Source organism: Solanum stenotomum, chromosome 6 (genome assembly GCF_019186545.1).
Source record: "Solanum stenotomum isolate F172 chromosome 6, ASM1918654v1, whole genome shotgun sequence".
Lineage (NCBI taxonomy): Eukaryota > Viridiplantae > Streptophyta > Magnoliopsida > Solanales > Solanaceae > Solanum > Solanum stenotomum.
Window position 1 is genome coordinate 51,989,630 of NC_064287.1, and position 27,974 is coordinate 52,017,603.

General features: G+C 33.3%; 4 protein-coding genes across 4 annotated transcripts; 2 read left to right on the forward strand and 2 right to left on the reverse strand.

Moving 5' to 3' along the window:
• The first annotated feature begins 177 nt into the window (after positions 1-177).
• On the forward strand, positions 178-1,926 carry LOC125867645 (uncharacterized). The gene is made up of 3 exons (XM_049548204.1): positions 178-1,159; positions 1,242-1,319; positions 1,666-1,926. Exons 1-2 carry the CDS (start codon positions 350-352, stop codon positions 1,308-1,310), a joined length of 879 nt encoding a protein of 292 aa, XP_049404161.1. The 5' UTR covers positions 178-349; the 3' UTR covers positions 1,311-1,319; positions 1,666-1,926.
• Positions 1,927-5,857: 3,931 nt separating this feature from the next.
• Positions 5,858-6,853, reverse strand: LOC125867565 (uncharacterized). Its single transcript, XM_049548112.1, has one exon. It carries the CDS (start codon positions 6,718-6,720, stop codon positions 5,866-5,868), a length of 855 nt encoding a protein of 284 aa, XP_049404069.1. The 5' UTR covers positions 6,721-6,853; the 3' UTR covers positions 5,858-5,865.
• Positions 6,854-14,017: 7,164 nt separating this feature from the next.
• LOC125867096 (glutamine--tRNA ligase) lies at positions 14,018-23,776 on the forward strand. Its single transcript, XM_049547518.1, has 23 exons — positions 14,018-14,300; positions 15,828-15,878; positions 16,129-16,200; positions 16,420-16,519; positions 16,708-16,803; positions 17,618-17,679; positions 17,759-17,860; positions 18,015-18,110; positions 18,647-18,799; positions 18,872-18,927; positions 20,065-20,155; positions 20,225-20,311; positions 20,517-20,714; positions 20,792-20,890; positions 21,355-21,486; positions 21,595-21,731; positions 21,813-21,912; positions 22,013-22,108; positions 22,233-22,333; positions 22,441-22,546; positions 22,645-22,734; positions 22,843-22,969; positions 23,494-23,776. The coding sequence occupies exons 1-23, from the start codon at positions 14,178-14,180 to the stop codon at positions 23,586-23,588; spliced, it is 2,370 nt and encodes a 789-aa protein (XP_049403475.1). The 5' UTR covers positions 14,018-14,177; the 3' UTR covers positions 23,589-23,776.
• A 2,838-nt stretch (positions 23,777-26,614) lies between these two features.
• Positions 26,615-27,974, reverse strand: LOC125867481 (transcription factor MYB62-like). Its single transcript, XM_049547997.1, has 3 exons — positions 27,757-27,974; positions 27,392-27,521; positions 26,615-27,190 (listed from the first exon to the last, which is right to left on the reverse strand). The coding sequence occupies exons 1-3, from the start codon at positions 27,914-27,916 to the stop codon at positions 26,653-26,655; spliced, it is 828 nt and encodes a 275-aa protein (XP_049403954.1). The 5' UTR covers positions 27,917-27,974; the 3' UTR covers positions 26,615-26,652.

The window sequence follows — 27,974 nt, forward strand, 5'->3', positions numbered from 1 at the left end:
TGCAAAGAGTGTAATACGACGTCGTCTTATGAAAAAAAAACCCTTAAAGAAAAAACAAAATGCGGACCGTCACTTGCACCGCGCATTTTAGCACATAATACTGTTTCTCCAAACCCGAACGTTAATACCCACCCTACCCCCACACCCCAGCACCCCACCTATATAAGCTTGCATTCCCGGCGATTTCACACAGAAAAGCCATTAACACCCAAAAACCAAAAGAAAAAACAGAGAGAAACAGAAATTTGTATAAACTGATTTAAACAGAAATTTATATATATAAAGGTTGGAACTTTTGAGTTTTATAGTTTGAAAATTTGAATGTTTTTGTGAGGTGAGGTGTTTGTTCATGGCAATGGGACATGAAAGATCGAAACCTCTGCATAATTTCGACTTACCTTGTGGTTTAAAGTGGGGTAATCAGAAGTTTTTGAGGTGTGCTAAGGTGGATTCCAACGGCGAAATTCCTCATTTCCATCGGAGATCAAATGGGTCTGACTCAATCGGACGGCGGATGAGAGAAATCGATGTTATGGTTAACCATCGGAGATCCAATGGGGTTAGGGATGAGTTGTTGAAGGAGACGGAGGTGGGTTTCAATCGGAAATTCAGGTCGGCGGGTTACAACGGTGCTGCCGGAGGTGGCGGCGGAGATGGAATCGCGGCTGTAAGGGAGAAGTTGATGTTTGATCTTCAAGCAGAGGCTGATAAGATGAAATACGCGATTTTTAGAGATGGGTTGGAGGAGGAAGTGTCTGTAACTCCGGCGACGGCACCGACGGAGGTTACGACGGGTGTAGATGCGTCTAGGCCGTGGAACTTACGTACTCGAAGAGCGGCGTGTAAGGCGCCAATGAACGGAATCGCCGGCGGCGGCGGCGGTGGCGGCGGATCGAATGGAGCTTTGAAGGTTGATGTTATCAGAAACAATGGTTCGTCATCGTCGTTATCGCCGTTAAGGAATGAGAACAAATCTGTAAGACTTCGAAGTGAGTTTGCCGGCGCCGGAGATTCATACACCGGCGAGAAGAGAAAGAGAACGAATTTCTCCGTTTCGCTTGTTCGGAGAGAGATCGAAGAGGATTTCATGGCAATGGTTGGACATAGACCTCCTCGTCGACCCAAAAAACGAGTTAAAATGGTTCAAAAGAATTTAGACGTAAGTATTTTATTTGAATTTTTTGATCATTTTGATGAATTGTGATTTGAAATTTACTGCTCCATTGCTGTTTGTTTTGCAGACTTTATTTCCCGGGCTATGGTTGACGGAGATTACACCGGACTTATACAAAGTCCCCGATGATCAATAGATTGAAAAGGTAAACCTTATCATAGCGGAGCTAGTATTCGAAGCTTATTGAGTTCTAAAATCAATAAATATGTATATATTCAATAGATTCTTAAGACAAAATACAAGATTTGAACTCGTGGTAGAGTCAGGATTTTCAGTGAGGAGGTTTCGAAATAGATTCTCAAGTTGTGTCAAGGGGGTTTGAACGAATGATCTCCTGGCTCTGTCTCTGGTTTGAACGAAAATTACTGGCCCATAGTCGACAGTCTAGCTTTGCCCCTCGATAAACTAATGTAGTTTCAGATTTGAATATCAAGATTCATTTCAAAATGTGTAACTTAATTGTGTTGTATATACAATGTTTGTTTTTGCAGATGGTGACTGTGATACTGGTATAGTGGCATCACCTTTTCGAGTTTGTGAATTTGATGAAACTGTTGAATTCCCGTTGGTAACGAAAAGGGGTGTAAGAGGAGGATAAAGTTGCTGCTGCAATGCTAATTTTGCGTAGAGGTGATTTGATTTGTTCATATTTTCTCTGGTTTATGTTCACTGGAATAAGCTTTAACATAGTGTGATGTTCTTAGATCAAAGACAATTGTTCATATAGTGAAAAAAAGGTTTCATCTTTTCAAGTGCCTATTACATTCTACATTATGTTCCTGTTCTTTTCAAACTCGAAACTTTGTGCTTCTCATTGACAGTTTAACGCAGTGGAATGTTCATAGATCAACACTGACCATATTGAATTCAAGTGCGTTTTGTGCTACATTATGTTTCTGTTCTTTGCATATTCACAACTGTGTGCTTCTCTTGATGCTTATTACTCATTTCTTGTGTCTAATAGTTGCAATTCCTTTCATATTCGTTCTAAAACTCGGACAAAGCTAACTGCTCGATTTTGTTAACCTTTATATGTTGCCTCTGTTTTGGTTGAACTTGATCAGAAACTAGGATTCATAGTAGTTATTGTGTTGGCTTTTGTGTTTTGTCTTTTAGGCACAACCAAAATCTGAAAACTTGGTCTATAACCTTATCTTATTAAGCTGGGGATTTACTTGGTACAAAATGGTTTTTTAGATATCTGTCTCTTTGCATTTGCTGTCCCTGTTCCTGCATACTTTTTTTTAATGTAATAGAGGTGTTCAAGCCAGTTCACGCACACCTCGACTATTTAACCAGGTATTTGCTTTCTTCCACCTATACATCCACCGCGTAACTCTGTTCACCAACTCTTAGGTAGAGTGGCAATGGAAGAAATTACCTTAGCATTTTTGTCGTTTTTTTTAAATATAATGGTGGTGTTCAAGCCAGTCCATGCACACCTCGACTCTTCAACCACGTATGTGTTATCTTTCACCAACACATACACTTGTGTAACTCTGTCCACCAAGGCTTAGGTTGTGTCAATCGGAAGGTATAACCTAGCATTTTTTGTTGATGCTGTGATTTGAACTTTGATCTCTCATGGTTTTCATCCACTTCATTGACCGCTTCACCACACCCTTAGACTGCATTAATTAGTATATACTAAGATGATCACTGCAGTGCATTAATGTTAAACAAGTGATTTTGTTTAGAGGACATAACTTGAGCTTGCTCTTTCAATACATGTTTTCCTTTCTTTGGGTTTCGACTAATCTAGATTCAGGGCGCGTAAATCGTAAGGCCCATTTAAAGGTGAAGCATTGTGTATCATGACTTTTTTTCATATTCAGAACTCGAACCGAAATTACATATGCTCCTCTTGGTGCATTGTCTAAACATATTTTCTATCGATTAATGCTATGTTTAGTACATGTTGAAATGAGAGATGGTGAGAATTTAAGTTGGTTAGGTTTGGTAAAGCTTCCTTATTTATGTGGCAGGTTAATATTACTTTTTAGACAAGTAACAGTTTAATAAAAAGAAAATAGAAGAAATTAAAAAAAATAAATACATTGTTTAATTTTTGCTCTTATATTTGAAAATGGTACTCTATTTTTTGTAGGGTTTTTTTAAGCATAATATTTCTTGGTAGGCGGAGTTATTGGAACATTTGTGGAAGATAACGCACAAACTAGATAATTATTTTTCTATAAATATAGTTCCCTTTGAAAATTTATTTTGGAGGGAAACTGGATTAAGCTTTACAAATTTGACTTTTTGACAAAGTGATGAAATTTAAAATTTGAGATTATCAATCCCTAGATTTTAAAATATTATAATATGGGATTTTTATATCGACATGATAAAACTATATGAAATTAGTTGATTAAAGCACGATTCTTCCCATTTGGAGGCATTTTAATGATTAGAGCTTTTATTAGCTTAAGTCATTTTAAATTTATTTCTACCTTTTTCACTTTAATTCCTTGGAATAGCACTCTAATATTTAATTATATTAATAAGTCTCATAAAGCCGTTTTACCGTTGGACTAAGGGTGTGTTCAGTATCAATATTTTTGAAAAATATTTTCTTAAAAAATAAAAAAGTTTCGCGTGTGAATGTATGTAAAATAAGTTCCACAAAATGGCATTCCACGTTCATTATGTCCTTCCTGTGCCCCCGACCCTCCAACATACTTGCCTTTCCCAGTAGCCCTCATCCCCATCACCCCGCACCCCTACCTCTGTCCTCATTTTCCTTCGTACCGAACACACCTTGAAGCCCACATCTTTTTCATATTGGATTAACTCAGGCCCAAAATGTTCAAGGTTATTGGATCATATGTTGTTTTATGGGCCGGCCCAAGAAAATCTGTCTATTTAGGATTTATTTGGTTGCCTTGATAGTATTTTTATTACCAAAAATATAATATCTAAATATGGAAATAAAAAACCACATGAATTATTTAGTCCTTAAGTTCTTCTATAGTTGAATATATAAAATCATGTTATTTTGTTGTTGTTGTTTCTGTCGTGTTAGGGTCTAATTGTTGTTAAAGAAAGTGTCAACCACAAATTTAATAAAGTATGAAAAAGGTGTTCAATTAATTAACAACAATTAGGTCGCATATAAATGGAAAATTAAAGGTGACTAATATTTTGAATGGTTCCTAATAATTGATAAATTTTTTAAAATTAAATTGTAGACTTCAAAAGTAAGTACAACTCTTAACTTATATCAACATACATAATTTACAATTGGTAAAAAAAACATAACTAGAAAAGTTAGATTTCTTTTTATTTGGCCCCAACTTGTTCAATATTAGTTTTAGATTCTAACTAATTCAGATTCGTGTAACATAAAATCAATTAAAGAAGACGTACTCTATTTTCTTTTTAAAAAATCATAAATTTCAAATCTAAAATATCTAATTAAAACGAAAGATTCTTAACATTTCACAATTAGGTCATTTATGATTGGGACAAGACCAAATCAATTAAATGAATAGACCATGCTTTGTATGGATTTGACTCTTAGCCAATGGTATTTTAGATCTAAAATATAGCTACAACAGAATAACTACATAGTCAAATATTTAAATTAATCACATTTGCAACCAAATCAAATAATATATTACTTCAAATAAAGGGCCTCAATCATTGATTAATATTCTAAGACATTATTGAGATCTAATTCTTGTCTAGCTAGATGCCATTATAGACAACACAAAATGGACTAAAATTAAAGATAAAATTCAAATGATAAGATTTAAAGTTATTTATTTTGTAGACAAACAAATGAAAAAGTAACCTTCAATATTCAAAAAAAGCACAAAAACTTATCTACTAAACAACAATATTCCAAGTCAAAAGAAAGAAAAAAAAAAAATGAAAAGCCATAAAGGAAGGTGGCACTTGTTCTTTTGTTCCCTTTTCTCATTTGACCTATATTCTTTCTTAAAATAATTAGTAATTTTTTTTTACCTATAAGAATCCTATGTTGATATTAATTAAACCTTTTTGTGTTTTCACATGTTTTCCTTCTANACTAAACAACAATATTCCAAGTCAAAAGAAAGAAAAAAAAAGAATGAAAAGCCATAAAGGAAGGTGGCACTTGTTCTTTTGTTCCCTTTTCTCATTTGACCTATATTCTTTCTTAAAATAATTAGTAATTTTTTTTTTACCTATAAGAATCCTATGTTGATATTAATTAAACCTTTTTGAGTTTTCACATGTTTTCCTTCTATCCGTTCGATATTTGTACTAGGGGATAAATTCAAATTCATGTTTCATAAGGCTAATTAAAGAGGGTAGCATTCTCTGTCGGACTTTTTTTTTCATATCAAGACTCGAACCTCATACTATAAGAATTCTATTTATTTCACCACAACTCTTAGAAGTGTTCCTCACACTTTTACTTTTCTAATTAATGACAGTATTAGAATTTTCACTAAAAGGGATTCAAAACTTTTTTTAAAAAAAAACTAAAGAAATCAAGAAAATTCAACATATACTAAATATACAAATTTAATCTATCTATACAATGTAATTTAGAATGAAAGGGTGTCAACTAACTTATTACCACATGTCAAATTATACTATAGTGTAAATATTATATAAATTGAATCTGAGAAATTAAACAAGAAATATGTTCTATAAACTATATGAAGATTTTTTGATCTATGAACCAAAAAATAAATAAATTATTTCTTCTTTTTTGATTTACCATTACAAAACAATGAACCTAAACCAAACAAAGCTTGTGGAATATTCAAAACAGGACTCACATGAACTCCATTGCCATAAGATCTACTATAACTCTTCTTCAATGGATGTGATTGACTCTTCTTTGATGATGATGAATGCAATGGATGGCTCTGATTAAACGACGAAAAATTCGTCGAAAATGAAGAAGAAGATGATGATGAAGAAGATGATGATGATAATGATGAACTCTTTCTAAGAACTTTTATTTGTGAACTCTGTTTTTGATATATTTTTGGATTCTTTTGTATTGGAGCAGAGCCAGTTGAGTTACTTCTGGTTAGAAATTGCAAAATGTGGCTATTTTGGTAATTCAAACTACTACTTCTTCTGAATTGCCAAAATGGTTTTGGTTGTGGCAATTTTTCTGTTTCTTGTTCTTCATCATCATCAAGATCAGTTGATAAGAATTCCTTTAAGCTTTTTTTCTTTGTATTTTCCTTACCATTTTCAAGAAGTGATTTTTGTGGCTGTTTTTGCAATTGCAAAGATTTTGGCTGTTTTTGCAAAGATTGGTTGATTTGTACTAAGGGTGTTGAGTTCTTGATTTCAAAAGGGAGGATCTTGCCATTGGAGAAAAGTTCATCAGCAGAAGAGATGAATAGTTGTTTTTCACTAACACAAAAATCAAAATCAAAATCAATGGTGGATGATGATTCAAGAAGAAATGCATCTGATCTATAATGATGTTGTTGTTGTTGATGGCATTCAAGTGGAATTCCATCATCATGAGAGAAGGAGATTCTTGGACTAACAACTAAACTTGCAATCTCACAACATACATCAACAGCCATGAAAGTGGCTATTTTTTAAATGTTTCTTGATTTTTGTTTTGAGTTATGGTGTTGATTTCAACAGTTGAAGAAAGAGGGTGAAGTTTAATTTATAAGAAGCAAAGATGTGTTGTAAAAAGAAGAAGATGTTTGGGGGTTGAGGTAGGGAGGGGAGGGGAGGGGGGGTGAAGGGAATGGTATTTTTTTAATTTTATATTTTGGTAAGAATGAAGAGTGAGCTTTTGATTTTATATATAGTACTATATGGTATGCTTAGGCTAGAAAGAGCATTTTCAAGATTCTATTATTGGTACAACAAAGTGGTGTTGCCAATACAATGGCTTGTTTCACTTAGGTGTAACATTGAGATTGACATTACATGCTAAATGATCAAACAATTAAAAAAACAAAGAGAAAGAAGAATAAATGCATCCAACGATGTGGCTTAGTGATCTTTGATGGAGAGATTGTCTTCCACCTCGATGTTTTTATATGGCTTAAGTGACTGGACGTAATCAAAGATTGTTTCAATATCGAATCGAGATCTCTATAAAGTATAGCTGATTAATGTTAGGGGTTGCATTTTAGAAAGATAGTCGCGAAAATAAAGACTATTAATCAAGAATTGACGTCTCACGTTGACTCTCTTCACAATTATTTATTACATTGTTACAACTGATAAAGTTATTTAAACTAGTGAAATAATTACCGTGTGACTATATATACCATTTGTTGGTAAATGAATCTTCAATTTTCCCCTTTCCCCAATCTATATAGGTAAAGTATTTGACTGATGAAAGATACAACTACAAGATAAAATAATTAAGATAAGTGTAAACTGATCTGAACACCATTAAATATAAATAAAAAAAGTTTGTTGAACTAATTAGCTATTGCCACCGAAAGCCTCAAGAGAGGTAAAGAAGATTCCTTCACCTTATAGGAATTAATTTCCAAAGAAACTTTACCTTTTTGAAAATGTGAGCAAAAGAGAAAATAATGTAATGATTTAATACACACTTCAACCTTATAGGATCTACTATTTCACTAGTAAAAGAAACTCTGGCATTTCGTGACAAATTAATATCTTGTGGGGCCATTTTGCATTAAAAGAGTACAAATTATAAGGATGTCTTGTCTGGAAAAATAAATTACTAGAAAGATTAATCAAATCCTACTTCACCTAACTTAGAGTTAAATCTAAGGAAGAATTATTCTTAGAAGAATAATAAGAATTGCAATAATTTTGGTGGCAACAATGCTTGAAAATGTTGGTATAATAATAATAACAATAATGTATGAGAGTTGTGGTGGAGTGGTAAGTACTCATTCATTCTTAATTAACTAGAGGTTTCAGGTTCGAGTACCTCTAGATACGGAGTCGTCTTTGTTAAGAAGCATTTTACCCTCCAATAAAGCACTTTCCGGCGCGAACCTAGATTTAGTTGGACTCCAATGTGATATACCAGACACCGAACAAGCTAAGAGAATTCAACATTTAGTATATATATACATGTAGCTATAGAAAATTTTTTTAAATTAAAGAACCATATAATTAGTCGCTTACTTTAATTTTTCAGGTAATATTACGAGGATCTGATTGTACAAAAATTCTTTTATAATGTATTATATAAATGTTATAACTCTTGTAGAAAATGATGGGTGGTAAGAGGAATTTTTTTCAATGAATTTATGGACCTTAAATTGTTGAAAATTTAAGGGCTAATGTCTGCTGAAAGAGAAGCCTAGCTCCATAATTGTGTTTCATGATATGTGAAAAATCCAAGACAATTGAATGTAGCTATCTGAAAGTGAAAGCAAACAATGACATTTTCCCTATGAAAACAATTTTTGCCTCACATTTACAATTTGGCTCTAAGGTTATTTAGGATTTTTAATTATATACTTTTTCTTCCTTTTTAGATATACGATATCTGGTGCTTTCTTAATTTGGATTCACATTGACTAGACAAAAATCTCCCTTTGTAGAAGTATTCAATTTCTAGTAACTTAGAACTTGATTTTGTAGTTTTAATAATTCCAGTGAATCATAGTATTTGTATTTCTCTTATCATAAATTTTAACAGACAATATATTTTATATGTTAGAGGCCGATGCACATGAGTACGTGACTTACTCAATAGTCCAAAAATCAAGAACTTTTAAAAGAGGATTTCATCTGCTCATAATTCCATATTAATCGAGATAGTAAATTTTGGATATCAGATTATTAAAAAATGCTTAGAAATTTATTTATTTTCTTATAAAAATAAGAAAAATATGACTTAGTCCTAACAACCGTTTGAAAAAGGTGTTTGTAAAAATATGATAGATCTGTCTAATCTCACTTACTTAATTTAAGTAATTATTAAAGCCAAAGTGGGAAGATTAATTGAGAGGTAAAAGTAGGAAAATATGGATAATGTAAAAGTAAATATTGATTGATGTGTAATATGCTTCAATAATCTTATGCTATATACTATAGTACTTGTACATTACCATAGTAAATGATTTCGAACGATCACTAAAGATTGTGGTAGGCCGTAGGATAGATATGATTCTCTCATCCTTAATTTGAGGTCTCAAATTTATTTCATGAGCATGAGAAAGAATCTTAGCAGGGATTGGCACTTCATTCTTAAGCTATGTGAATTCAAATTAGTAGGGGACCTAATAAAAGTATCAAACATCGGGTTAAAATAAAATATATGATTGAACTAGATTATATATATCGAACATCAAATTGAAAATCAAAAAATTGATTAGACTCTACTCGAAAGCTCAAGTAAGCTTGGGTTTTCCTCAATTCAATACTATAATAAGCTGATTTGGCGCGACTCATATTCAACTTGATGTCAGACCTAATAAGGGGTGTTGAAATTGATCCTTTTGCCTCTAATATGTTATAGGCATATTAGATTCAAGTTATAAGAATAGCATACGTCTTGAAGCTTGATTGACCGTACACTATCATGGTGAGACGAATCCATCTTTAATTTGGAGGTTTCAAATTTAAGTTTTGGCCATTAAAAAAAAATCTTGATCAATAGTGTTTCTTCCTTTAGGGGTGTAAATTCAAAGCGGGAGTCCTAATATATACATCATTAAATAACAATGTTAAAGACAAAAGATCTCATTCAACTCGACTATAAATATTAATTATCAGATTAAAACAAAAAAAATTTGATTAGACTCAACTTAAAAACTCAATTGAGCTTGACTTTAACTCACGACCTCAATTCAACACCATAGATAATAAGTTGATCGAGCCTAACTCAAGCTCAACTTGATGCCAGACCTAGATAGGGGTGTTGTAATTAATCTTCTTGCCTCTAACGAGGAATTCATATTCAAGTCATGAAAATAAAAAACGTCTTATATAATATAATAAAAAAAATTATAAAAGAGAATAGGTAATAATGGAGGATAAGATGGTACTAAGAAGTTTCATAAAATTACATCTTTGCTGGCCATTTAATTCAATCATAATATTTGAAAGCATATCATGTTACTACAATAGACCCACTGTCCAAACAAATTCTTGTCCTTTTTAGGACACATTTGGCATCTCCTATGTGGTATTTTTATTATATAGTATTCCTCTAATAATTAATCCAACCTGCCACAATTTTACAATTTTATTCATTTGTTGAGGGCTCAGAACTGCACCTTCTTCTAACTTTCTTCTCCATTCTCCCATCTTGTGGCTGTCTCCATCTATTCATTTCATTATCTTATAATGTGATCTAAGTGAACGTCTACAAAAAAGTTTATAAAATTTTGTGCTTTATTTCATTGTAAATTGATCTATTATTCAATTATAAGTCATTATGCCATTGTCTGATTTTGATTATCTAAATATTGTTGAATCGAATGCTTTATTCCAAATCTCAACTAGAGGGGAAGTCACTATACTTTAACTTCTCATCTTGATCTGGGTGTCACATTGATCGCGAAGTCCACTAAACACATCAATCAACATTTATTTGACATAAATGGATTACATATTTAAATTTAATAACCTTAACGTCATAATTTTTTTTGGAGAATAAAATCATTGTATTTTATCAATTAATGTGTTCGAGAGATATTTATTGGATTTTTTTGATTTTTTTTTACATGTGTATCTATAATTTATGTCGAACATATTCAATTTAATGAACATGTTGCTTGATAGCTAGTTGTTGCAAAATTGATGACTGAGAGTTTGTTTTATGTAATTTGGTGCGACTATTTAACTAGAACGAACTCTGAATCGTGGTTTGGTGAGAATATAAACAATTTGGGAGTAGTTTGATATATTTGGTAAAGAAAAAAGTGGATAAGATATTGTTATAAAAGACGCGAGTGTGAGACAAGTTATTTTACTTTATACAAGGTGAGACGTAAGCCTCATGAATCTTTAAGTACTAGTAATATTTTATAAATTAATATATCAATTTACATATGAATTATAGAAATTTCAAGAAAGTATTAAACAAATAGAAATGTACGTAGAAATTAATGCTTCACCTTATAACGTTAATAAAAACTAACAATTGACTAAAAATTAATCAAAACTACTTATCTAAAAAATCAATCAGACTTTTTAAGAAAAACTAATAGAAATTTATAAGATAACTTGAAAAATGAAGAAAAAAATCAAAAGCATCAAATCAGAGCAAGTTATGAAATATAATGTATTTTTTCTTTGTAATTTACACATTAATCATTATTTTCTTTACTTAATGAAAAGACGAAGAAAGAGAATAAAAATTAATGTTAAGAACAATTTTTTAATTAAGTGAGATTTTATGTTTCACAATACTCCCCCTCAAATTACCTGATATATTTTATTATGTCATGTCTGAGGCTCACCCCTTAAACACTTTTTAAAATAATGGATAAATATATTAAATCGACTTTTTTGCAATTCTTTTTGACCAGCTTATATATACTTCCAAAGGTTTAGGTGATTAAGTCCAAGTTAGTATTCTTTGATGACTGAAAATCAAACTATACTTTGTTGTTTTTTAACAGATATGGCTGAGAAAATAAAAACAAATGATGTCATTAATTTTTGAGACTGAAGTTGCATTATATTGGAGACTTCCATCTATTCATAGGGTCACCACTTAAAAAGAAAAATGAATAATGGAAAAAAAAATTATCTGCAGGAATGATCGAGTTGGTTGAGCAGACGATCTTTCAAATGGGAGGTTTCAGGTTTGAAATTCATGTATGATTTCTCAGTCAAGCTCGTCACACGTACAATTTGTCTCTCTAGTATGTTTACAACCTATATATTACATTAGAACGAGGTTTATCCTGTACGTACTGAAAGAATAGCTATTGTGGATTCCCTCGTCAACAACAACAACAAAAATCAACTAAATTTTTTCAACTTCAACTTTACATTTTTTTTTATATCATAAACATGACCTCTAGTCGAAAATTTGCTTATCATAGTTTTTTTTTTTAAATGAACTTTCCATCATAAACATCTTAACAACATACAATTTTCGACAAGACATTGCATTATAAATACAATATTTTGGTCAGGGGCGGATGCAACATATAATGAGGGGTATCCGAACCCCTTCGGCGAAAAATGTTATTCTTTATATATGGTTAAAATTATTTTTTAGGTATGTATAATAGATGTCGAACCCCCTTCCACTAGTTCGTGTGTTTACTTCTCAGATTTTGAATCCCTTATTAAAATTTTTGGCTCCGCCACTAATTTTGACAATCACTTCGAACAAAATTATTTGAGCTCGATATCGAAAAAATTAACATTAGTGGATGGAATACAACTGTTTTTGACTTAGTAGTCAAAATAGAGCAGCTAACGTCAAAGTCAGAGCCAACATATTTTCAAAGTTTCATTCTTGTTTTTCCTTTATTTGTAACGTAAATTATTTATCGTGATTTTTTTATATGTCTCGTAAAAGATATTTATTAAGAGATCGAGACATTGATAAGTTTATCATTTCAGTTCATTAAATATTTATTCTATGTACATGTTATCTTTATATAATTAAAGTGTTTATAGTCTTCAAGAACACAATGGAATATGAAATAAAAAATTAATGAGGAATTTGTCTGAAGAGGGGCTCATGTTTGATTAGCTAGCTGTTGAGGCACGATAATCAATAGTTGGTTCGAGAGGATGATCAGCCACACTAGGACTGAGACATGACATTAATTTTGTCTTGAATTTTAAAACGATAAGTAATTTAAGATAACTATTTTAGAAATTACGATAGATAATTTGAGACGGAAAAATATATGTGTACGTCAGTCAACTTGAGGAAGAAAGAAGCTTTTGATTGCTTTGTTTATACTCCAAACAACTTGCAACCCAAGAAAATATTCTTGGAGACCAAAGACAAATAAGAATATTTTTTCAGTCAATAATTTAGCCCAAATTTTCTATGAAGTGGCTATTTGTTTAATCAAAATCGTCTTCCCAAGGTGATTACATTTTAAAACACCAAATCTTGTTGCATAATTGTGCTATAGTAATTTACTACTTTGACTTTTAAGTCATATATATTATATATATTGGCAATATATAGATTTAAATATTATCTGAAATTGTTTTGAGATAAATAGATTAAAATATTTATAAAAATAGGATATAATTTAAATATGTTATTAAAATAAAATATTTGTGAACATTGAACTATGAGGTATAGTAATGTCTGAAGTGTTCAACTATGTGAGGAGGGTAAAAAATAAATTGCACGCAATATAACTTTGAAAATAAGTGATTTTGAAGCTTTAATCACCATTTGTTTCCTGGGAAAACCTTTGAGGTCAAAAGTTAAAAATTGCTAAACTCAAAGTTTTGGCCACGAGACAAATAAAGTAAAAAATTCAAAATCTCACTCAATATTAGTTTTGTGGGAATTAAATTATGCTTTTTACGACATAACTCATGAATTTTAAAACTGAACTTTTGCCTCGATCATCATAAAGAATTGAGTTCTGCAATACATTATAACTTGTGTATTATGAACTAAAACTTTAGTCTTGTTTCACATATGTTTTATAGAAATAAAGTCATACAATATGATATGACTTGTTATGTCTTTAACTATATACCTTGTGGACTTATGCCACAAAAATATAAACTAATGCCCCACAAATAATTACCCTTTCTTTCAATATTAAAAATATTTTCGATTACTTATATTATCGAAGAACAAAAATTAAAGACCACGGATTCTTCGAATAACACCTATATGGGCCAAATTGATCCATCACTCTTTTGTAAGGCCTACTGAGCTTTAGCCCAATTATGGTTAGACCAAAAAGACCTACTAAAATCTCCTGTTCTTCATATTCCCCAAAGGAAAATTTGTCCTAAAATTTCCAAAGATTCCTCCTTCAAGAATCTTTTTATCACTTGTTAAACTTCCAAAAATTTATTTTTCATAGTTTTAAAATTCAAGATTTAGCTTTGGGGTTTCTGGGAATCCATTGAAGAAGCTATGGTGAAGGAGGATAGCAATGTTTTGGACTTGTTCTTGAAAATTGGGTTGGATGAAAAAACTGCCAAGAATACTTTGGCAAACAATAAAGTCACCACTAATCTCACTGCTGTTATACACGAGGTACCCCATGAGCTTTAGCTTTGTAAAGTTTGATTTTTTGTATCTCAATTAGTGTTGGAGCTTAAAGAGTTTTAGATGCATATGGGTATCCCTATATTTGTGTAAATTATGCAAAAAGGTTTGATTTTTAGATGAATTAATGCATATGGGTATCTCTGTATTAGTGTAAATTTCATACTTTGTATAAAGGTTGGATTTTTGAGGAAGTGTTGTAGCTCAAAGATTTTTAGATGCATAAATGCATATGGGTATCTTTATATTTGTGTAAAATTCCTACTTTGTATGCAAAAAAGTTTGATTTTTTGAGGAAGTGTTGTAGCTCAAAGAATTTTAGATGCATAAATGCATGTGGGTATTTCTGTATTAGTGTAAATTTCCAACTTTGTATGCAGAAAGGTTTGATTTTTTGAGGATGTGTTGTAGCTCAAAGATTTTTAAATGCAGAAATGCATAAGGGTATCTCTATATTTGTGTAAATTTCATACTTTGTATGCAAAAAGGTCTGATTTTTTGAGAAAGTGTTGTAGTTCAATGATTTTTAGATGCATAAATGCATATGGGTATCTCTATATTTGTGTAAGTTTATAAATTTTGTATGCAAAAAGGTTTTATTTTTTGAGGAAGTGTTGTAGCTCGAAGAATTTTAGACCCATATGCAAATGGGTATCTCTATATTTGTGGGAATGACCTACTTTATATGTGTATAGATATAACGTTTAGTTTCCCTACTTGTCGGAGAAGAAAAAAGTTTGTAAAAATGAACAAATGGTAATGTTGATTAAAGAATCTGTTCATTTTTTTCTTTTCCTTTTGTTGCGTTGAGAAACTAATGAAGAGGGTTGCTGAATCCTGTACGGCTGTACCTTCTTGTTATTTGCTTAAGCAAATGTAAACGCTAGTAGTAGGTAGAATTGTTCCACAATTGTGCTGCAGTTGGCATTTTTTGTGGAAGATGGCAAACTGTCATAGCTTATGCTGGGAAATATTTGTTGCTTTTCCATTTTTCTGCTGTTTAACATTTGAAAGATTTATTATTCTTTATGAAAAGGGTAAATAAATAACTATGCTGTATAGTTAATGTGCTTAGATGGTTTCTAAATGAATGTTTTATGTGCTAAGTCTATTCTATTAATTCGTGGTCGTAAAGCTGCATTCAAGCTATAGATGGTTTCCAAATGAATGGTTTATGTGCTCATAACTTTTGGAATCTTAGAGAGATCTCATTTGCTGTTTATGCATGCTCATAAAACTGTGTGCAAGATATATATGCTTATACAGTGCCATCAATTTTCTTATACCCTCATATTCTTGCAACCAAACTGCACAATGTAACTAGTTCTGGGGAGGGGTTCTAGGACGGATGCACAATGGTTCTTACTGGTTACATGGGCTGATTCTTTGATTTGCTGGATTTTGTCCTTGTAATTTATAAGTCTCGTGAGATGTGATTTCTTATTCTCAACAGAAGTTCCAGAAAAGCAATTATGTCTTAAATTTGCTCCTAACTTTGTATCGTCATTAATCCAGGCAGCAGTGACAGATGGTTGTGATCGTGCTGTGGGCAACCTATTGTATACGGTAGGCTTCTAGAATCTTGATACATAAATTGGCGATATGCCCTTTATATTCTATTTGCTCATGCATAATTAATATGCTTGAGGTTCATTTTCTGTCCATGCATTATATATTTAGGTTCTTTTAATTTATCTATTTTTGAAGATAAAAAAACCCATTACATCTTATTACTTTCCATTATGTTGGGAGGACAAGCGCTACAGCCTACTAGCATGTAAAAGATGTAACTGAGCTCTATCCTTTTGCGTGATAGGTTGCTACCAAGTTTCCAGCCAATGCACTTAACCATCGGCCCACATTGCTTCAGTACATTGTATCTACAAAGGTTTGTTGCTCACTCAAGTCTACGTTTATCTATTTTATTTGGTGGTCCGTCTATGCAAGCGTAGCATTAGAGTGACTTAAATTTTATAAATCATCTTTTTTTCTATTGCACTAGCAGTATAAGTCCTATTTTGTTGGAGTTAGACTTGTAAAGTATTGAGGCTAGATATGATTAATTGGTGATTCCCCTTTAAATTTGTCTTTTACTGGACCATTGCAGATTAAAACCCCTGCGCAATTAGAAGCTGCATTTGCCTTTCTTGCTTCAACCGCCTCTGAAAATCTGAAGGCCCATGATTTTGAAGAGGCTTGTGGTGTTGGTAAGAACAAATTATCTTTTCTCAAGTCCAAATATAGTAATATTTATGACACTACATTGTTGTATCTTTTATTTTATTATTGGGGCAAACTTTTGGGAGTGGTTGTGGGTTTGAATTACTCTTTCCTAGAAATAATAAAATATGTTCCTTCAAAAGAAAATTACATGTATTTCCTATAATTTGAGCAGGAGTTGAGGTATCCAAGGAGGACATTGAACGTGCTGTCGGTGAGGTCTTTGAAGAGAAGAAGACCAATTTACTAGAACAGCGTTATAGAATCAATGGTTAGTATTGTTGCTTGTAGAATTCACCTAGTTACTTTTTTCTCTAATTTGGATAATCTATCTGTCTGTGTGTTGCTAATGCAATTTATTGAATGTTGAGAACTCTGAAATGCTAGCAATTATACAGAACAAAAAGGCCCAGGACGCTCTAATTGACTTTGGTTGAACTAGACATTCATGTACCTTTGTAGTTTCTAGATGTGACATGCGAGCATTATTTGGATTGGTTCATCTTGTTTTCATCATTTATATTTATCTTTCAGGTTTCTACGGTCTAATAAGTCTTTCATACTTGTAATAGTTTCAGTCCATTATATCTATCTCATAATAAACGACAGTAAAAAATAAAGAAAAGAGTGTGGACTAATTAATTGTTGTGATGCTTCTTATGTTACTAATAATATAAATGATCCAATTGTCAGCTTGTTTGATTAAGGATATTATTCCTGTTTCCTAAATTAGACAAATAGTATAGGATTTTCAACCTAAATTTGGCAGCTTACTTGTGACCCCTTGGTGGCTCTTTTTTTCCTCAGCAATCAGGTCAAATAAATTTATAACTATCTGATGTGATACTATACTTTTTAAACAAGGGCGGCATTTTGCCCGGGCGGGGGATTGTGTGTGTGTCTAGATGTATGTGTAGTTGCGACCTTTTTGAAATGTTGGCGACTATAAATGTTATTTGATCCAGGACTTTCTTTTTTAGTTAATAAAGTGGACATGGAGGTAAGACACCTCTTATTTAGACACCTCTTATTTACAGAAATAATTGCTCTTCCTAATATGCTTTTATTTAATCTCTCCTTCATAGTTGGTGAGCTCTTTGGTCATGTTCGGAAGAAGTTGCCGTGGGCAGATCCGAAAGTAGTCAAGGTACGTTTCTTTTGGTGTCAATGTAGTAGATCTGGATTGTGCTTCTTTTTTGATGCTTAAAGATTATCTATTGTCACAGGAAGTAGTAGATCTGGAGCTGTATAAATTACTTGGGGAAAGAACTGCCGCAGATAATGAAAAGCCTGTTAAAAAGAAGAAGGAGAAGCCTGCGAAAACTGAGGTGGTGCTTCATCTAATATATTTTATTCTTAACTGACGGGGTTATATAAAACCATCTCCTACCTTTTGCTGACCACATCTTTAGGTGGAGATTTTTCATCTACTATTATTCTGTCCTAAACTTGTCTAAGTTGCTGCTTCTTCGTCTTATGTAGGATAAAGCAAAAGTTGAGGAGACCTCTGCACCAAAGCAGTCTGAAGAAGAACTAAATCCATATTTGATCTTCCCCACACCTGAGGAAAATTATAAGGTGCTTAAGCTAATGTATATCCATTGTTGTGTACTCGTGTTTATAAGTCTTATTTATCACTCTTAGGCATAATACTGTGATGTTTTTCCTCACTTAAAATTTTATGCCATTTCAATGCTTTAACATCTTTTACATGATACACTACATCACTTTTTTAACTAGAAAAAATACACTTTGGCTGCATGAGAACATCCTGACTAGTTTGTCATCATATGGTGCTGGTCTGTTTATCAGCTTTTGCAGCTCTAGTTATGTATGTGAGAATTTTATTTTTTCTATCATTTTTGGATCCTTAACTATGCATATATGCACACATTTTCCTCGTTCATTCGTCATAGGCAGGATCAGTTTTGGTTGTAAAACTTAGGTAGTCGCTTGTTAGGCTACATTGCATATTTGTAGTATCAGTTGTTGGATTAAAGCAGTCCGTTGTTGTCAAATTCCTTCACTTTCGAGCTCTTTAGGAGAGTTTATGCAAGGTTTTAAGCTATGTTCTTATTTTTAGCGGTATGAACATCTGCTGTCCTGATAATCAGGTGCATACAGAAGTATATTTCAGTGACCGGCCTGTGCTTCGAGCGTGTAATTCCAAAGAACTACTTGAAAAGCATTTGAAAGTGACTGGAGGAAAAGTTCTGACGCGCTTTCCACCTGAACCTAATGGATTCTTACACATTGGACATGCAAAGGTATATCCGATTCGGATATTGTGCTAATGTGGTTTTAATCATGCTCTTAATCTTGACTTTGATACTAAACAGGCTATGTTTGTGGACTTTGGTCTGGCAAAAGAAAGAGGTGGTGGCTGTTACTTGAGGTACACATTCCTTTTCCTTCTTGCTATGTGTTTTTCCTTCTTCATTATCTCATGTAAATGTTACTGTGCAATTTTTGCCCAAGATGAAGCAATATATTATGGAAAGGGCGACTCTTTTTGATGCCTAATAAACGTACCCGTGTGTTGTGAGAATGGATGCCTGTCCTGGGATCTGCTCATTATTTGGCATTCACTTATGCTCTTTTGGTTTGAAGATGGTATAATGCTTTTCTCTTATACCCTCAGGTCTGGTATGGAAGTACAATGTTGATGGATTGGTACAGAACTAGATTATGAAGGATTATAACACTGGTTGACTGTGGAGGGGTAGCCTCATGGTTTTGATCAAAATTTTCCACATTTAGTTTAGTGTAAATTAGGCCACTCAAACAAGAAAAGATAATGCAATTTAAAGATGCTATGTGGAGCGTAGGCAAGAAGCACAGTGGAGGGAAGAGTGGGAGAAGGTTGTGGCTGGAAGGAACTAATGTGATGGTTCTGGATTAATTAATTGGCTGAGAAAACTGTGCATTAGGTTGTCTATATGTAGTTCATTATACAATCCACAAGATGATGGTCTCTTGTTAATTCTGCCCAAAATCAACCAAAGCTGGTGGATGTTAGTATTCTCCAGTCTCACCTGTCCTTGTACGTCTCCATATAAATGTATTGATTCAGCGTCTATGCTTAGGGTTTCCAGAGAAAGAGGCATGATGGTAGCCTGTTGCTGGTGGGAGGTAGAAGGTATACCATGGCTTTAGGCAAGGTCTGGTCTGGACACCACGGTTTTCAAAAAGAAAAAAATTAAGACTAGTCAGATTCTCCTTTTGTCTTCAAAAATTTTGTTCTCTGCTAATAACCCACCATGCTGTTGCTGGAATTGAATTCCAAACCCATAAGCGTATATCTCTCAGCCCCCCTTTGTGCAGAACTTTATAGAAATTTTCAATGCAGTTCAAGGCACTGTCAATTTTAGGCCCAAAATGTTAAAAAACATGGCATATAGTGTTGCAATGCTGAAATAGTTGGTTTGTGTCCACTGTCTGCTCTTCACATGAAACCTCTAATTTCGTTTAGTTGGAACCTCTTTTTTACTTTGGGGTGTTAGATTCCTCATGACTTTGCTGTTGGATGTAGGTTTGATGATACCAACCCTGAAGCTGAGAAGAAAGAGTACATTGATCATATTAAAGAAATTGTTGGGTGGATGGGATGGGAGCCTTTCAAGGTATGATACTGTTCAATGCCAACTGTCTACTTTCCATATTTCCTATACTAATACGTTGGCAATTTGCAGATCACTTACACTAGTGATTATTTCCAAGACCTTTATGAGCTGGCCGTAGAGTTGATAAGAAGAGGCCATGCATATGTTGACCACCAGGTAATTATAAATACAATATGATATGTCTAACACATGAAAATTGCTAATATATTTCTCTTGGATACTCCTTTTTGGTTTCTACCTTCAAATTTACCCTTGCTGACCTGAGCCAACCTCTATTTTAAGGGGCTTAACTAACTGTTGTGATTTTACACTAACTGGATAGTATTATGACATATATGGTCTGATTTTCTACATAACCCAGACACCTGACGAGGTAAAAGAATATCGGGAGAAAAAGATGAACAGCCCTTGGAGAGATAGGCCTATAGAAGAGTCCTTAAGATTGTTTGATGAAATGAAGAAGGGGATGATTGATGAAGGCAAAGCGACATTGAGGATGAAACAGGACATGCAGAATGATAATTTCAATATGTATGACCTCATTGCATACCGTATCAAGGCAAGTTTTTCTGACAAGTCTTTTTGGATTCTGTTTTTTTTACACTGATGTTTAATCTGTATTATCTGGTTCTACAGTTCACTCCTCATCCGCATGCAGGGGATAAATGGTGCATCTACCCAAGTTATGATTATGCCCATTGCATTGTTGATTCTTTGGAAAATATCACTCATTCGGTACGTATGTAACTTGTCGCTGTCATGTAGTAATTTTCACTTTGTCAAGTCAGCATGGCCTATCTTGGATTTTTATGTCCTCTATTGCTTTCTGCTTTCATTTGAAAGTAACAAAATATTTATTTATCAATCCATTATGTACAGTATTCCCCTTTCTCCCGTCAAAAAGAGAGAGAGTGAGAAGATATTTTTGATGTTTTAGACAGTTTGTAACTAGCAAAGGATATAGGATCCCCTTTTTGTAAGTGGACTACACATTTCTGTGTAGCATACCTTTTGATATTAATATAAATATTACCATTATTAAAAAACAAAAATAAGAGAAGCGAAAACACTGATGTTTGAATGTGCTATAAATTACTGGTCTATCTTGCCGTGCAGCCCCGAATTATTATGGTGAAATAGTATTGCTGTTCAATAATAGCCTAAATTAATTCATATTTCAATTTCACCATCTTATGCAGCTTTGCACCCTGGAGTTTGAAACCCGCCGTGCATCATATTACTGGTTGTTGGATGCCTTAGGCCTTTACCAGCCTTTTGTTTGGGAGTACTCACGGTTGAATGTGTCCAACACTGTGATGTCAAAACGTAAAGTTAGTTTTTGACTCCTGAGTGTTTCTTTTATTAGAAATTATGTATAATGGTTTTCTGCTGGTTAAAATTCTTGTTTCAAACTGATGCTTGATTTTTATTGTTGTCAGTTGAACCGTCTTGTAACAGAGAACTGGGTTGATGGCTGGGATGATCCTCGTCTCATGACATTAGCAGGATTGCGACGTAGAGGGGTAACTTCAACAGCAATAAATGCTTTTGTTCGTGGGATTGGAATAACTAGAAGGTTGGGCCTCATTATCAACGTGTTTGTGTGTTCCTGGTACAAAAGAAAAACCAGTTTTTGACAGCCTTTTTTTGGATGCAGTGACTCTAGTATGATACAGCTAAGTCGCCTAGAATACCATATAAGAGAAGAACTAAATAAAACAGCTGCTCGGACACTAGTTGTGCTAAATCCCCTTAAGGTGGGTATCTTGTTTTGAATTAAGTGTTTGCGGATGGAATGTGTATATATGTATTCTACTTTCAATTTTCAGAAACTTAAGTTGTCAACTTCAAATTCAGGTTGTCATCACGAACATTGAAGCTGGATTAGTAATGGATCTAGATGCAAAGAAATGGCCTGAAGCACCAGCAGATGATGCTTCGTCGTTTTATAAGGTGTTTTTACTAATAATAATCAACTGCTGATGGATGTTGTCTACTTCTTCTGTCTGCACTTAATAAAGCATTTCAATGTCATTGATCCCTTAATATCTATATGCCGTTTCTGTTAATTTTGCAGGTCCCCTTTTCTAGAGTTGTGTACATCGAACGTACAGATTTTCGTTTGAAAGATTCTAAAGATTATTATGGTCTTGCTCCTGGAAAATCTGTCCTATTGAGGTACTGTCCTTTAACAAATCTCTTTGGCCATCCGAATTTTGTCTGATTTCAGTTCAGCACTTGCCTTAGATGTAGAGTTCAAACTATAAAGCTTATTTGCTTTACAGGTATGCATACCCTATCAAGTGTACAGATGTAATTCTTGCTGATGACAAAGAGACAGTTCTTGAGATTCGGGCAGAGTATGATCCGTCGAAGACTATCAAGCCTAAGGTGGGTTTTCTGAAGTTGAAATATTTCCTTCTATTATGGTTGGCTTTTAGTATTCCAGATTCCTTGTTTCTAGTTTCCTGAAACAATGAAGTTTGCAGGGTGTTCTTCATTGGGTTGCAGAACCTTCACCTGGGGTTGATCCACTTAAGGTGGAGGTCCGGCTATTTGACAGGCTGTTCCGCTCTGAGGTTTATTTTCTTTACTGTGTTGAACTTACTATAACCCCCCCTTCCCCCCTCTCCCCCCACGCCAGAGTTTATTTTTGGAGACTTACTGTTGCTTGGTTTTCATAATAGAATCCTGCTGAACTCGATGGGCTCGGTGATTTGAGCCCCGAGTCTAAAGTGGTGATACAAAATGCATATGCTGTGCCCTCAGTTAGTAAGGCTACTCTTGGAGACAAATTTCAGTTTGAAAGGCTTGGTAAGTTCTAATACCCAGTAATTCTTGGTAGGGAGCTGAAACTTTCTAAGATGAAATTTAAGTCGCATGGAAGTTGCTTTTAGGTTGGCATTTAGCATCAAATGGATGAATCAGGGATCTTTGAAAAATTTGTATTTATGTAGCAGCTTGACCTATGTTATTTTCCTTGAGTCCTACAATAGATTCCTCTATTGTCTCCTATTACTTCTTTGATGTTTGCTTTTGGGCCTCTTAAAATACAAGTAGCGAAAATATCAATTTTATTTTTTGATTTGCTTTTGCAATATCAATTTTAAACTGACAGAATCTGAAAAACAAAACATGAAAGATGTAGGTCACTTGATTTTTGTTTTTCATTTTCTGCTTTTCAAATTCTGAAAGGTCTCATCAAGAACTATCAAGATATTGATCAAGCTCAGCAAGAACTTGATTCCCAGCTCCGTTTTTCTTGATTTCCGGCCTAACACTTGAGTTGTTTCAACTGATGTCTTTTGCTGAGTTGTTGCAACTGATGACTTTTGCAGGGTATTTTGCTGTTGACAAGGATTCAACTTCTGAAAAACTGGTCTTTAATCGGACTGTCACTCTGCGTGATAACTATGCTAAGGGTGGGAAGTGAAGCTCTTTTTATGAAGAAATTGAAGTGTGTGATCGAGATAATCTAATGTAACTTTTCTTGATATTTACGTGTACAAATAGACGATTTTCAAGGTATTGATTTTCCATATTTCATGATAATGCTAACTTCAGATTTGTACAAATCATCTATTACTTCAAAAGACAATAAAGTTTTGGTAGCTCAATCTTGTGACTCTCCCTATAAGTACTTTTTGCTGTTCTATTTATACAAAAATTGCAGCTTTGAACATCAGTTACTGGAGAAGCCAATATCATGCTTCCATTTCATATTCAGATTTTTGAACAGCTTCTGGCTCCTTGCAGTTTATTTAAGTCTTCTTAAGGGCCAGTTTTTTGCTGTGATTCTAATCATTGATCATAAGCTTATCTCGTGTGACAATACTACAGAGCGAGTTGCTCTTTAGGTGAGCAGTTCTGTGACAATACTATAGATTAAGTGATGCTATAAGAGGTAGTGATGAGTTTCACGCGTACTTGACAGGAAAACTACTGTTTAGATTTCTCTTCAATGATCTAGTATGTCTACGAGGAGCTCTACTCGAGAAGGAGCATTGACTCTTATGGAGATTGTTGAAGCTTTATGTCAGTCAGGGGACCTTGATCATGAATGAGTTATTGTCCCAATGAAAGGGACACACTTGTTATAATTGCTTTGGCGTGCATGTTGAATAGTTATGTGTAGAAAAGAACCCTCCACCTCTATGAAAACAAGAAAAAAAGTTGCAAATCTTGTGTGATTCTATAGCTTTATAGAAGCAGGGACATGCATTTACTTCTAAGGATGGGGTCCTTGTGTAAAATTTCATTGAAGGGTAAAGACACCCATAACTTTGCAAGGTTTTAATGAAAGGTCTTTTGACAAGAAATATCATATTTGGTCCTATCTGAAGATTGATGGAATTACTTTAATGAAAAGGGACCAACCATCATGGAAAAAGGGGTCATTTCAATCAAATGTTCAAATTCTCTCAAAAGGTTTTGTACCATAACATGGAAGTGAATGATACCCTTATCATAATGGAGAAACAAGTTCATGTTACACTCGAGTGTGTCGTTTAGTGGTCAATATAAATATCAAAGTTAAGTAATTTGTTTTTCATATGTCTAAGCCTTGATGAACAAAGTTAATCAGTATCAGTGCTGGTGGGATAGCAGGTACTCGATGAAATAGTTGATGTGCTGAGTTGAATAATCAAGGTCAATATCCAAAATGTGTTGCTTTTGGAGGATCCGATTCATACCCAACAATATTTTTGAAACGTTTGAACAATATAGTCTAGTGTTATGAGAGTGTAGTCTCTTCAAGTTGTGAGCTGTGATTTATGAGAGTGTAGTCTCTTCAAGAATGAAGTGATGTTTGATAATAATTTGATTGAAGTTAGAAAAAGAGAAAGTATGATGCTTAGTAAGTTCCATTTTCACATGAAATCTTAGCCAGTTAGGTCACATGCTAAGTTGCACCTTTTTTTAAGGATTGTGAATTCCCAAAGAACATTTGACAGCAAATCTCATAGCATAAAGCTTTTCTTGAAGTTCAGTCCTCTTGTTTTATAGTGAATCTTCCACATTGTTGTTTTATAATTTATTACTTTAACCTATGTTGCTCGGACTTTTAAAAAATGATGTTGCACACATACTGAGTCCTCCAAAAATACACTACTTTTGACAGATTAGACAATATTTTTGAAGAGTCCGAGCAACAGGTCCAATTGTTAAAGTATAGTAGAGGTATGAGTACCAACTTTTTTCTTTCCTCTCTTGCTTTTTTCCTATTTGAGAAATCAAGAACTTGTTATACTTTTTCATAATGCTCTGCTTGTAAAAATGATCACTTCAAGTGTACATTTTTTTTAAATTTCACACTCATCAAATCATCACAAGTCCCTTTTTTCTTGTACTTTATATCCTTGTTTTTTCTTGAGGGTAAAACAATCAAATCAGTGATTGGATGTCATAATATTCCTTCTATTTGACCTTTCATTTCATAGCAATCCTCCCTACCTACCATAGGAGGACTAGTAAGGGGTATGATAACTCGGGGTATAGTGGACCATCGTTAATTAGAAGTCTCGGGTTTAGTTCGAACTGAATAGTGTCTTCCGATCAAAGCACTTTACCTCTTTCGATCATAGGTCTAGAGTTTAAACTAAACAGAGAGCCCTTCATTCGAGAGCGTTTTACCCCTTTAGTGGACCTACTTGATACAAACTCGAATTAGTCAGACTCGGTAAATTTTAGATATTGGATAATTAAAACATAATTGTGAAAAGGATGAACCCAAGCCAAAGAATGGGGGTATATTTTTGTTTTGTGTTGGGGGGAGGTTTTTCACCCTATGTTACTTGGTCTCTTGAAAAATGATGCCTCATTCGTATCAGATCCTCCAGAAATGCACTACTTAAAGGATTTAATATACACTTGACAACATTTTGAAAAGTCCGAGCAAGATAGGTTTAACCTATAGGTCATACTCCTTCCAATACAAATACTATGAAATATGTGTCCCCTTTACATGACTAGACAACACAAGAAGGGTCCTTTTCCTTAGCATTTTGAGCTCTCTCTTTCACCAAAGTCACTTCCTCATACTTTCTTTAATTTGACCACATCCTTTCATCTTTCCTAGTTTATCTTTCTATGGCTGAAGAGCCATCTTCTCAATTATGGATCAAACTAGTGGATAAGTATATAATGCTAACTAAGACTCCTCAATAGTAAAAGAACAATCTTCATTCCATTCATCATGAATTGACAAATTTTACGCTGACAATTCCTTTTCCCTGACTATAGATTGACAAATAGGACAAATACACAAAAAATCAAGAAAATTTAAGATCAGTCATTTGATATTTTCATTTATACAAGTCAGAACTTTTACAAAAACCTACTAAAAAACATAGTCCATAGCATATAGGCATTAATATCAAAGTGATATTATATAAAGCTAAGTAAGACTTTCAAATACAATATTATGATTACCATTTTGCCCCTCTCTCCCCCACCCCCATCCCTTTTCTTGACTATTGAAAATTGTTCAAGTCTAGCTAGATGTCTACATCTCCTAGCTTTTTGAATTGCCAAAGTTCATCCATGTTCCACAATGATCCTTCATCATTGAACCAATTAGCTTCTGCCACCTCACATTCTGAAATTGACATTTCTTGATATGTTAAATGCTCTGGCTGCTGAATGAAACTTCCCACATGATAACATTCATCATCTTGAAGAATTGAATTCAAATTTTCATTCAACACATTCATTGAATCTAATGAATTTTCTAGTGAACCCCATGTTGTGTTGTGGTTGTTATTAGTATCATGGGATTTGTTGTGTTTTGTACAAGGTTCTTGATTATTGTTGATTAAGGGTAAATTAGGAAGTTTTTTTTCAATTGATGATGAAGAACATTGTTCCATTTTTTCAAGTAATCTTGGTACCCATAGATTCTTGATTGCTTCAACAAACTTCTTGCTATTTGAATCAACTTTAAGTTGTCTGGCTTGTTTTTGCACCCTCGTTCTCCAGTAATTCTTGATTTCGTTGTCTGTTCTTCCTGGTAAATGCTGAGCAATCTTTGACCACCTGTAACACATAGACAAATTCAAAATTTAAATTAACATAATCTTGAGTTGTTTGAAATAAAAAGGTAAAAGACAATTTGATGCACAAAATATCTCACATTGTAGCCTCAAAGAGTATAACATAAATAACCTAGTGACACAAGTATCGATAGCGATTAGACTCGAACTCGTGAACTATAGATCAGGTTAAAAGTAAATTTACCTATTTCCCCATTTGGAGTGAAGTTCAAGAATTAAGAGTTGTTCTTGTGGAGTGAGATTTCCACGTTTAATATCTGGTTTTAAATAATTCAGCCACCTTAGTCTACAACTTTTTCCTGTTCTTTTCAATCCTGCAAAATAATAATATTTATTAAATAAATAAATAGATAAATAAAAAGAATAGAATTTTCCTTTCTTATACCAATATAATACAATTTTGATAGATGTCTTTCACATCTAGCTAAATGACAATTCAAAAAAATAAAAAACATAATACAACATTAGAAAAAGTGTATATTTTTTTAATAAAATTATTTCTTACTTAAATTCAAGAATTATATAAAATTTAAAAAATTTAAAAATTACCAGCACATTTTGCTAAGGCATTCCAACGACCTTCATCATGAGTAGAAATATAATGAATAAGAAGATTATCTTCTTCAAGAGTCCATGGACCTCTTCTTAGCTCAAATAATTCATCTTTATTTGATAAATTATTATTATTATTATTATTATTACTCATCATTAGAAAGAAGAGAGAGAAGAAAAGAAAAAAAAAGATTTTTTTTTTGGAAATAAGTTGA

Excerpts from the sequence above, each read along its gene's own strand:
- LOC125867645 (XM_049548204.1), top strand. The coding sequence starts at position 350 with ATGGCAATGGGACATGAAAGATCGAAACCTCTGCATAATTTCGACTTA. Across the intron at positions 1,160-1,241 it reads TGGTTCAAAAGAATTTAGAC|ACTTTATTTCCCGGGCTATG; the intron begins GTAAGTATTTTA and ends TTTGTTTTGCAG.
- LOC125867565 (XM_049548112.1), bottom strand. The coding sequence starts at position 6,720 with ATGGCTGTTGATGTATGTTGTGAGATTGCAAGTTTAGTTGTTAGTCCA.
- LOC125867096 (XM_049547518.1), top strand. The coding sequence starts at position 14,178 with ATGGTGAAGGAGGATAGCAATGTTTTGGACTTGTTCTTGAAAATTGGG. Across the intron at positions 16,520-16,707 it reads TGAAGAGGCTTGTGGTGTTG|GAGTTGAGGTATCCAAGGAG; the intron begins GTAAGAACAAAT and ends TAATTTGAGCAG. Across the intron at positions 18,928-20,064 it reads GGTGGTGGCTGTTACTTGAG|GTTTGATGATACCAACCCTG; the intron begins GTACACATTCCT and ends TGTTGGATGTAG.
- LOC125867481 (XM_049547997.1), bottom strand. The coding sequence starts at position 27,916 with ATGATGAGTAATAATAATAATAATAATAATAATTTATCAAATAAAGAT. Across the intron at positions 27,522-27,756 it reads TGCCTTAGCAAAATGTGCTG|GATTGAAAAGAACAGGAAAA; the intron begins GTAATTTTTAAA and ends ATTATTTTGCAG. Across the intron at positions 27,191-27,391 it reads CACTCCAAATGGGGAAATAG|GTGGTCAAAGATTGCTCAGC; the intron begins GTAAATTTACTT and ends TATGTGTTACAG.